The sequence below is a fragment of the Urocitellus parryii genome, chromosome 9 (genome assembly GCF_045843805.1).
Source record: "Urocitellus parryii isolate mUroPar1 chromosome 9, mUroPar1.hap1, whole genome shotgun sequence".
In the NCBI taxonomy this organism is placed as follows: Eukaryota; Metazoa; Chordata; class Mammalia; order Rodentia; family Sciuridae; genus Urocitellus; species Urocitellus parryii.
Genome location: NC_135539.1, coordinates 45,767,190 through 45,779,305, shown reverse-complemented (window position 1 = coordinate 45,779,305; position 12,116 = coordinate 45,767,190). Strand labels below are relative to the sequence as shown.

General features: G+C 37.1%; 1 protein-coding gene across 1 annotated transcript in view; it reads right to left on the bottom strand.

Annotated features, from left to right (window-relative positions):
* The window catches only part of LOC144256989 (protein MCM10 homolog), a 32,317-nt gene that overhangs the window by 2,157 nt on the left and 18,044 nt on the right, over window positions 1-12,116 (bottom strand). Inside the window, exons 13-17 of the mRNA XM_077802920.1 lie at window positions 11,541-11,769; window positions 10,328-10,472; window positions 9,474-9,592; window positions 7,640-7,753; window positions 6,953-7,098 (exon numbers count right to left, since the gene is read on the bottom strand). Of these exons, the coding sequence (XP_077659046.1) occupies window positions 6,953-7,098; window positions 7,640-7,753; window positions 9,474-9,592; window positions 10,328-10,472; window positions 11,541-11,769 (753 nt within the window). The remainder of the gene's footprint in view (window positions 1-6,952; window positions 7,099-7,639; window positions 7,754-9,473; window positions 9,593-10,327; window positions 10,473-11,540; window positions 11,770-12,116) is intronic.

Here is a 12,116-nt window from a genome sequence, read left to right as displayed (position 1 = left end):
AGTATTTGGGGCCTGGTGGGCAAGAGAAGTGAGGGGGCATAGAGACTGGGATTGGAAAGGCACCCGGCAGGGCAGGGAGAGCCACCCCACGAGGATTGCTTCCTATATCCTGAGGGCAGAGACTCAACCTGGAATGCACAACACCACCTACTGGAAGAGAAGAAAACAGAATTTTAAGAGTGCATTATTTCTTTCCTTTCTTTTCTTTTTCCTTCTTTCCTTTTTATCTTTCTCTTCTCTCTTTTCTTCTCTTTTTTCTTTCCTTTTTCTCTATTGCTTCCCCTCCCTTTTTTCTTCTTCTTTTCTTTTTACCTTTCTTCCTCCTTCTCTTCCTCTCCCAACCTCCCAAGTGTTACTACTTCTACTACATGTAAACTACTAAATGCAAATAGGTGATTATATCTAAGCTTCTTATTGTCCTCCCACGTACTTAGCCACCCTAAAATACCTCCTGTCTATTGTCCTGTTAATAACCCTCTTCATAAGAGTTCTCCTCCAAAGTAGCTAAGATATATTAGGCCCCATACCCTCACATCTTTCCCCCTAAACATAAAGTCCTATGACCGACCGACCCTCAGTTCTCTATACGTCACCAGAATCTGTATGCCTTTGATGAAGCTAATGAATATATTGTAAACTATAATTGAATCCAACATCTCTAGACATTGTCTCCCATCACAAAGGAGATATCTCTGAACTATTCAAGAGCAATACAAAATTATAGGAGAGAAATAATAACACAACAGTCAAATAGAGCTGGAAAGAAACATGAGCAACAAGAAAAGACAAGGAGGACTTAGACAGCAAATGCAGACAATGAAAGATCACTTTGACAATGAAATACATAAACAAATCCAATAAGCAAAAGATCAACTCTACAGGGAGATAGAGGTTATACAACAAAAACCAAACAGAAATCCTGGAAATGAAGGAAATAATAAACAAATTAAAAACTCAAATGAGAGTATCACAAGCAGAGTAGAACACTTAGAAGTCAGAACATCAGACAATGAAGACAAAGCATATCATCTCGAAATGATAGCTCAGAAAGGCTGATAAGAAACCATGAGCAGAACATTCAAGAAATATGGGATAGCATAAAGAGACCAAATTTAAGAGTTATTGGGATAGAGGAAGGTATAGAGGTCCAAACCAAAGGAATGAGCAACCTCTTCAATGAAATAATTTTAGAAAACTTTCCAGACATGAAGAATGAAACGGAAATCCAAATCCTAGAAGCCTACAGGACACCAAATGTACAAAACCACAAGAGACCCACACCAAGACACATAATAATGAAAGTGCCCAACATATAGAACAAGGAGAGAATTTTAAAAGCCACGAGAGAAAGGAAGCAGATTACATTTAGGGGTAAACCAATTAGGTCAATGGCAGATTTTTCAACACAGACTCTGAAAGCTAGAAGATCCTGGAACAATGTATTTCAAATGCTAAAAGATAATGGGTTCCAACCAAGAATCTCGTATCCAGCAAAATTAAGCGTCAGGTTTGAAGACGAAATAAATGCCTTCCCCAATAAACATTACATGAAGAGGAAATGAAAAATAACAATGAAAATTAACAGTGGGAGGTAGTACAGTAAAAGAAAAACTAATCAAAGAGGAAAAACAAATCAAGTCAAATAACAAAAATAAACAAACATGGCTGGAAGTACAAACCATAGCTCAATAGGAACCCTAAATGTTAATGGCTTAAACTCACCAATCAAAAGACATAGGCTAGCAGACTGGATTTAAAAAAAAAAAAAATCCAACAATATGCTGCCTATAGGAAACTCACCTGATAAGACATAACACAGACTGAAGGTAAAAGGTTGGGAAAAATCATACCACTCACATGGACCTCAGAAGCAAGCAGGGGTGTCCATACTCATATCAAATAAAATAGAGTTCAAGCCAAAATTAATCAAAAGGGATAAAGGACACTACATATTGCTAAAGGAAACCATTCACAAACAAGACATAACAATCATTAATATATATATATACCCCAAACAATGGTGCAGCTATGTTCATCAATCAAACTCTTCTCAAGTTCAAGAGACAAAGAGACCACAACATAATAATCATGGGTGATTTGAATACACCTCTCTTACCACTGGACAGATCATCCAAACAAAAGTTGAATAAAGAAACTATAGAACTCAATAACACAATTAATAACTTAAGACTTAATTGATATATATAGGATATATCAACCAACATCAAGCAGATACACTTTTTTCTCAGCAGCACATGGATTCTTCTCAAAAATAGACCATATATTATGTCATAGGGCAACTCTTAGCAAATACAAAGGAGTAGAGATATTACCATGCATTTTATCCGATTATAATGGAATGAAATTGGAAATCAATGATAAAATAATGAAGAAAAATTCCTACATCACATGGAGAACGAACAATATGCTACTGAATGAACAATGGATTACAGAAGACATCAAGGAAGAAATTGAAAACATAGATACAACATATTGAATCTCTGGGACACTATGATAGCAGTACTAAGAGGAAAATTCATTGCATGGAGTTCATGCCTTAAAAGAAGAAAAAGCCAACAAATAAATGACCTCACACTACATCTCAAAGCCCTAGAAAAGGAAGAACAAATCAACAGCAAATGCAGTATAAGGCAAGAAATAATTAAAATCAGAGTGAAATCAATGAAATTGAAACAAAAGAAACAAAAAATTGACAAAACTAAAAGTTGGTTCTTTGAAAAATTAAATAAGATTGACAGACCCGTAGCCATGCTAATGAAGAGGAGAACCCAAATTACTAGCATACGGGATGAAAAAGACAATATCACAACAGACACTATAGAAATACAGAAGATAATTAGAAATTATTTTGAAACCTTATACTACAATAAAATAGAAGATAGTGAAGGCATCCATAAATTCCTTAACTCATATAATCTACCCAGATTGAGTCAGGAGGATACACACAACTACAGATCAATATCAAGTGAGGAAATAGAAGAAGCCATCAAAAGATTACCAACCAAGAAAAGTCCAGGACTAGACAGATATACAGCCAAGTTTTATAAGACCTTTAAAGAAGAACTAATACCAATACTCTCTAATCTATTTCAGGAAATAGAAAAAGAGGGAGTACTTCCAAACTTCCAAACTCATTCTACAAGGCCAGTATCACCTTGATTCCAAAACCAGACAAAGACACCTCAAAGAAAGAAAACTTCAGACCAACATCTCTAATGAATACCGATGCAAAAATCCTCAATAAAATTCTGGCAAATCGGATACAAAAACATATCAAAAAGATCATGCACCATGATGAAGTGGGATTCATCCCTGGTATGCAAGGTTGGTTCAACATACGGAAATCAATAAATGTAATTCATCATATCAATAGACTTAAAGAACCACATGATCATCTCGATAGAACCAGAAAAAGTACTTGACAAAATACAGCACCGCTTTATGTTCAAAACACTAGAAAAACTAGGGATAACAGGAACTTGACCTCAACGTTGTAAAAGCTATCCACGCAAAGCCTCAGGCCAGCATCATTCTAAACTGAGAAAAACGGAAGCATTCGCTATAAAATCTTGAACAAGACAGGGATGCCCTCTCTCACTACTTCTATTCAACATAGTTCTTGAAACACTGGCCAGAACAATTAGACAGAAGAAAGAAATCAAAGGAATAACTATAGGAAAAGAAGAACTTAAACTAGCACTGTTTGCTGATGATATGATTCTGTACCTAGAAGACTCCAAAAAACTCTACCAGGAAACTTCTAGAACTAGTAAATGAATTCAGCAAAGTGGCAGGATATAAAATCAATACCCATAAATCAAAGGCATTCCTGTATATCAGTTACAAATCCTCTATAAAGGAATTGAGGAAATCTAAAGCATTCAAAATGTCCTCAAAAAAAAAAAAAAAAAAAAAAAAAAAAAACTTGGGAATCAACTTAATGAAAGAGGTGAAAGATTTACAACAATGAAAACTATAGAACCCTAAAGAGAGAAATAGAAGAAGACCTTAGAAGATGGAAAGATCTACCTTGCTCATGGATAGGTGATTGTAAGAATTAATATTATTAAAATGACCATATTACCAAAAGCATTATACAGATTCAATGCAATTCAGATCAAAATCCCAATGGCATTCCTCACAGAAATAGAAAAAGCAATTGTGAAATTCATCTGGAAAAATAAGAGACCCAGAATAGCTAAAGCAATTCTAAGCAGTAAGAGTGAAACAGGTGGTATCCCTATACTAGATCTTAAACTATACTACAGAGCAATAGTAACAAAGACAGAATGGTACTGGCACCAAAACAGGCTGGTGGACCAATGGTACAGGATAGAGGACACAGAGACTAACCCACAAAACTACAACTACCTTATATTAGAGAAAGGTGCTAAAAGCATGCACTGGAGAAAGGATAGCATCTTCAACAAATGGTGCTGGGAGAACACTGGAAATCCATATGCAACAAAATGAAACTGAATCCCTATCTCTCACCATGCACAAAAGTTAACTCAAAATGGATCAAGGATTTAGAGATTAAACCAGAGACTCTGCGTCTAATAGAAGAAAAATTAGGCCCTAATCTCCATCAGGTGGGGTTAGGCCCCAATTTCCTTAATAAAGACACCTATAACACAAGAATTAAAACCAAGAATCAACAAATGGGATGAATTCAAACTAAAAAGTTTTTTCTCAGCAAGAGAAATAATGTGAGGTGAATAGGGAGCCTACATCCTGGGAACAAATTTTTACCTCTCATATATCAGATAGAGCTCTCTAGGGTATACAAAGAACACAAAAAGCTATACACCAAAAAAACAAATAACCCAATCAACAAATGGGCCAAGGACCTGAACAGACACTTCTCAGAAGAGGATATACAATCAATCAACAAATATACTAAAAAAGGCTCATCATCTCTAGCAATCAGAGAAACGCAAATTTAAACTACTCTAAGATACCATCTCACTCCAGTAAGAATGGCAGCCATTATGAAGTCAAACAACAAAAAGTGCTGGCAAGGATGCTGGGAAAAAGGTTTTACATTCATACACTGCTGGTGGGACTGCAAATTGGTGCAGACAATTTGGAAAGCAATATAAAGACTCCTTGGAAAGCTGGGAATGGTACCACTATTTGACCTAGCTATTCCTCTTCTCAGACTATACTCAAAGGACCTAAAAACAGCACACTATAGAGACACAGCCACATCAATGTTTATAGCAGCACAATTCACAATAGCTAGACTGTGGAGCCAACCTAGATGCCCTTCAATGGATAAATGGATAAAGAAAATGTGGCAATGGAATATTACTCAGCACTAAAAAATAATAAGGTCATGGCATTTGCAGGGAAATTGATGGCATTAGAGCAGATTATGCTAAGTGAAGTTAGCCAGTCTCAAAAAAACAAATGCCAAATGTCTTCTCTGATATAAGGGGGATGACTCAAAATGGGGAAGAGAGGAAGAGCATGGGTAGAAGATTACCTCTACATAGTGAAGAGGGGTGGGAGGGAAACGGAGGGAGAAAGGGAATTGCATGGATGGTGGAAGGAGACCCTCATTGTTATACAAAACAGACATTATTATTACTGTGTATATATATGTGACTGCATGACCAATGTGATTCTGCAACCTGTATACTCAGAAAAATGAGAAATTATATCCCATCTGATTCAAATGTCAAGATCATTGTACTGTCATATGTAACTAAGTAAAACATATAAAAAATTATATGGGACTAAGATCTTAAATACTTAAGACACATCTATAAATAAAGAAGAAAAAGAAGCTCCAGTAGGGTAATTAATAAGAGATAGTAACAGAAAATACAAAAAAGAAAAACATATGAACTGATATTAAAAATATCAATACCCAAATACATAAAATTGTAACAAACTATCAGAATGCCACTTTGTACTCTGGCAAAAATGTGTTGAAGACAGGGGGATATGGAGGCCCCTGTGTAGGCCTGATGGAGGGAAGACTGGCCTGGTCACTCTGGAGAGCAGCCTAATACTATCTGGTCAGTTATAATCCTGGTTACACACCAAAACATCTCCTATACCAGACTCTATGAGGACCTAAGGGGTGAGTAAGGGGTGTGGAAATCCATGGATGAATGTGATGAATGCTAGTCATGGAGCAGTATTATCAATTGGTGGAACACACTAGAGCAAAGAGAGAGCAAACAGAGGTATCCTAAAAACACTGAGTGAAAAGAGACATTAAGATGAGACATTTAATATAGTGCCATTTCTGCAAAATAAAAGTGCATAAAAACAGAACATTTTATAAAAACCAAAACATAATATTAATCATGTGAGAATGGTTGATTATGTTAGGAGGTGGGAAGAGGGGGTGAGGAAGGGGATAAAAAGAACAAATAAATAAGACGATGAGGATGGTGAATGGACCAGAGATGGAGGAGGAAGGATTCCTCAGCCTCCCCAAGAGGATGACATCACCGTATATGTGACCCAGCAGCTATGCCTTTGTATCTGAGCCCACCCACAAGTAAACACAAAAACAAATAAAAGAATATTAAAACATGTATACTTTCTCATGTGTTAAAAGAGACTTTAAGTGAAGAAAAGAATCCTTGGAAAGAGAAAAAAAGTTCTTTATCTTAGTCCCTAATAAGTATATATATTCATTCACCAGCCCAACCTATACATATTTCATTTATTCCATGAACATTTCTGAGAACTCTATGGGCCAGACACCACATTAAGTGTTGGGGATATAGCAGTGAAAAGGAAGTGTCCCTGCCTCCCAGGGATTCCAACTGACAACTGTAGTCTTGGGGATATCCAGAAGTTCTAAAAAGGCATGGAATAATATTCCTATGATCCTTTCAGCATCACATTGTAACACCAAAAGACTTAAGGGGCCCTGCATGCGACAGAAAACCCCAAGCAAAGTTCATACCGGCAGTGCTTCTTTGGGAGCCTGTCAAGGGAGATGCTTCTGTTTCCACAGGGACACTTGAAAAACCTCTTGATGCCATCATGCCAGTGGTAGTCATGTTGCTCACTGACACAGGTCTCCAAAGGTTTGAAGTGGGTGTAGGCGCACTGTACAAACCAACAGACCACATGTCCATGAAGAGCTTTTAAGGAGAGACTGGGTAGCCACCCGCTGTTCCAAGTACACAGTGTCATCCCCTTACTGCCCAGGTCAATGCTGGGGATGTCATCACCTTATCTTCTAGCTCTGTGGATCAAGTGATTTCTGACACTCCCTCATACTGATTACTACTTTTTCTAATGTCTACTTGAACTTCTAGCCAGGCATGAAGTACCCATTAACTTCTGTGACATTAGGACAACAGTGAGGGCCAAAGGAGCCCAGTGTTGTAAACTTCTCAACAGCTTAGGATGGTCTGTCTTAGACTCCTCCTTATGGGCTACTGATGATAGATGAGGCTTGGGACTTATTTAGAAAGGCTGATCGATAGCTCTTTCACTTTCTCCTACAAGGTCTATGAAAAATATATAAGCTTGTTATCACTCCAACTTTACAAGCAACAAAACCAAAACATAATTCATCTTTAGTTTTGATCCCTGAAAGGAGTGAAGAGAAGAAATGGTAGAAAGTTGAAATGGGCACACTCACTGTCTTACACGTCACTACTCGACACTTCACTTCTCTGATGCTTCTCATCTTTTCTTCCATTTGTTCTTTTTTCATCAGTGGCTCGAAATAGCATTCCTGAAGCTCAGCCTCCAACTGAATGACAAAATAGTCAGGAGTATTTGCACAAATTCCAACATATGCTCAGATAGTTGTATAATAATAACAATAAACAGTTGGGATAATAATCAAAACAGAACTGAAGAGACAGGCTAAATGTTAGGGAACCCTGGGTAGTACCTCAAGAACTTCAAACCAAAGATTTAGGTAAATAGAAATGAGCTCTTAAAATGTATATCAGGGAGAACCAAAACCATGAAAGCATTTGGTGATTTGTAAAACACCAAATGCAAATAAAAACAGCTAAAATTATTAACACCATCAGTAGGTCCAGTGTGCACCAGCAGACAGTTATTTCTACTGTTCTAATACAGACTCTATGGGGGGAACATGCTTGAGATCTCCAGTGATGACAGCCCCATTTACTAGGTACTGGTCCCAGGTTGAGCACTTGGCAGAACTTCCTGGGTGCTGGGAATAAGAAAAAGGATGAGGGGAGGGAGGTGTTTAATATAGAATGTGGACACAGCTTGAATTGGCACAGCTGCACAAGGCAAAAGAGTTCAGTATCTGAGGCCCCATGAGGAAGGAGCTCATCTCTACGGCCTTTAGGAGTTGGCTCTCACATTTCAATTGCCTGAGTTTTAAGTCCAGTGGAAAGATGGTTTATAACCGTCTTGTTACTTGTTAATCAAGAGTGAAGATCATCTGGCATATCAGCACTAAGTGGAAATAACACTAGCCCCAGAGATATTTTGAGAATGTGTGTGGTGCTTTTTTGTTATTGTCATGATTGCTATCTCCACCATTCTCAGAGAAAAGGGATGCTATGCTGTCTGCAATGCACAGAACAGTCCCCTACAAAACAAAAGATTGTTCCTTATCCCATTTGCTTCTGTGTATTTATGGGACATCCATGTGCATGAGAAACCTAATTATAGGTTTTACATATAAATCCGTTTTATATATAACCCTCAGTTATTCGTGCATGGTTTTAACATACATTATATATTCCAAGAGCACATCTAGGTAACTTCTGTGTACACTGAGGGTTTTCCAGGATAATTCACTGTTTAAAAAAAATAGGCTCATGGTACTTAACAAGAAAACATAGCTACTACGTGAGTTCTCATTTCCAGCTGTGTCATATACATTTATAAATTCAAGCCTCTAACTACTTCATTATTTCTTTTAGGGCAAGCTATGCCCAAGCATTTCTAAAAACGGTATTTTCCTCTTTTTAAAAATTGTTATATTATTTAGGATACCATACTAATATCTTTGAAATTTTAAGTATAGGTAATACATATCATTCATGAATTTTATTTTATGATAAAGAGCAATAAAAAAGTACTTCTGATTAAAATGGTCTTTGGGAGTAATGAGGTTAACTATTGATGTAGAGCATTTGAAATGTCAACATTAAAATATTTGAATGGAAATAATACCTTTCCATATTGCAAGGCAGAAAATATTAAGCAGTATCGGGCCATTTACACATAATCTCATAACCATAATTACATGAAAACAATTTCATATACTGAAGTCTGTTTAAATAATAAACAAATTGCTATTCTTCAGTATAAGGACAAGAGCAAAGCTAAAATTATTTGAAAATATTCCTGCCTTTCAAAGCAAACCCAAACAAACTGCCCTAGTTATTTCTTGACATATGTATAAGAAAGTTCTTTGTTGTACAACAAAGCACCTCAGGTTTGAAGGACATTGACATCTCTCTGATTTTGGGGGTTCTTACCTCTTTCTGGATGCCTGTGTGCTTTGACTTTGCTTTTAGAATTTTCTGGAATTCCTCAGATTCCAGGTAAGAGAGCTGCTCTCTCCTTTTTTTCTTGGCAGGCTCCAATTCATCCTCAGCTAGAGCAGAAAGAAAAAATGTTAAATGTAACAGAGAAATCTGAGACAGCATAGCATCCCTGTTCCCTGCCAATGGTGCCTCAGATGTTTAGCTTCCTCTGACTCTCTATTGGGTCTTTCAACCTTGAGATCATGAAGAAAGCTCAGGGAGTGAGCCAAGCAGTTGAATATAGGGGCGATCTGACCACTGGATCAGAATATCTCTTTCACTTTAACATAAGGATCTGATTATGATAACAGATAACAAGAAAAATCCTATTTATAAACCAATTAAAAAATGGCATTACTAACTAGAGTTTTAAAACTGAACCGCAATTTAAAACAAAGGAATTCTATTTATTTCAAAGTAAATTTTCATGCTAATGCATTCTGCAAAGATTCATGAGGAATCTTTTTCCTGATGGTTCAAATTGTGTATTAATTTCATTCCAATTTAATGTGGTAATAAAAACACAATCAGTTTCAATCTTAAATCTTATGTGGGGGAAATGCAAGTGAAAAAATGACTTGGGCTGGGCATAGTGGTGCATGCCTATAATCCCAGTTGCTTAGAAGGCCAAGGTAGAAAGATCGCAAGTTCAAGTCAACTCAAAATATAAAGGGTTGGGGACACAGCTCAGTAATAGAGCGCTTGCTTCACATGTGTGAGTCCGTGGGGTCGATTCCCAACACCACCACCAAAAAAAAAAAAAAAAAAAAAAGACTTAGCATCAGAGTACTGGTTATGGTTACTACCTTGAGGAGAAAATGTATTGTTCTTTTCTACACGATTCTTCACTTCCAGGACATTCTGGGAGTCCTTTTGTTTCTTTGTAATGTTGTTTGGATCAGTTTTTGTAAGAATCTGGCCTTTTGCCCTTAATTTGGAGATAGCAGCCAACTAGAAAAAAAAAGAGAAGAAGCTAGGAATCTTAAGATGAAATAGGCACCCAAAGCATCTTCCCCTTTCCAGATATTAACCAGTGGAGTGTTTCTATTTTCTGATGGAAATTGACAGAGTATTTCTTCATCTTACCTAGAATTAGTAATAATTATTAGAATCTAATAACAGGGAGACAGGTCTATAAACTGATGAATGAAATTTCACTTTACTTAAATGAAACAAATAGCTTAATATCACAGACTACAGGCTTCTAGATCTATAAAGGGGGATCACATGATCATTTTGTAAGTTTTAGAATCAGAATTCAGGTAGAATTCCAGCTGAGGCCCTGAGTAGCATGTAATATTACTTCATTTCTCAGTCTCAGTTTCTACATTGATAAAAGGGGATGATGATAGCATTGACCTGTCTTATTATAAGGTTCTAGTTGTCTGGATTCAATGAGACAAGGCACATACCTGCACATAGGACGAGCATGGCATGCGCAGAGTAATATTACTCAATATATGCAACTGCTCTTATTATTGATGTTACTGTGATTAGAGAAAAGCAGAAAGAAGTTCAATTAAGGGACTAGGGCAGTGTTCTATTTAGCTTTCATCTATTGACAGACTGGACGTCTGTATAAGGTTTTTTTAAAGAAGAATTCTTTTTTATTTTTTTGGTTGCTGGGATCAAACCCAAGGCCTTGTGTGAGCTAAATACACACGGGAGCACTGAGCTACACCCTCACCCTAAAGAAGGAATCTTTAAACCACTAGTTTTTAGTCTTGCCTCAAAAATTCCAATTTTTTCCCTAACAGCAATGTCTCTAGCTGTAAAGCAATATTTTCCTGGAGGCTATTTCCTTTAGCCTAATTAAGAATAGTTGAAACAGGACTCAATTTTCTTAGATTAAATGAATGGTATGTGGATACCATTATCATTTAAAGTTCCTTTTACTCTACATAACACGATTGGTAAATAACCACTAGGAATCTAGTGAACATGAGTATATAGTTTGACACCCAAGCTGTGTCTTACGGAATGCAAAATCAAGCACTAAAGAAAATGGAAGCCAGTTACCTTTTTAGCTTCTGCAACTGCACTCAGTTTTGGTCTTGGTGGTGGTGACTCATCAAAAAAGAGAACATCTTCCCCTTCTGAGATGCCTCGGCCAAGCTTAGGCACTTGTGTGGCCACTGTGCCTTCCAGCCCTGGGAACTTAGCCCCTGTTCTCGGAGACTGAAAAGTGGGAAGCTGAGATGAGCATGGAACAGCTGGTCTCTGGTCTTTGCTTGAGCTTTGAAGAAATCTTTAAAGAAACATGCAGAAATAAAACATACACTCGGTTTTACACAGATGGAAACTCCAGAACTCAAACTGGACTGAGAGACTCTAGGCAGGCCACCAGCTGATAACTAGTTTGTTTTTAAAATAATTTCTTCCTAGGTTAATCATTCAAGTTACACACAAGAACAACTCTAACACTTAGATTAATTGACTTTTCATTGAATAAGCTCTGACTGTTGTATACTTTAGTACTGATGAACTCTTTCACCACCAACTGTCTTTCCAATGGGTGTCTTCTGCAGGGCTCAGTCCTGAAGCTAAGGTGTGCACAGAATCCCAGCCTGTGGTTAGTTCTAGGACCTGCAGGAC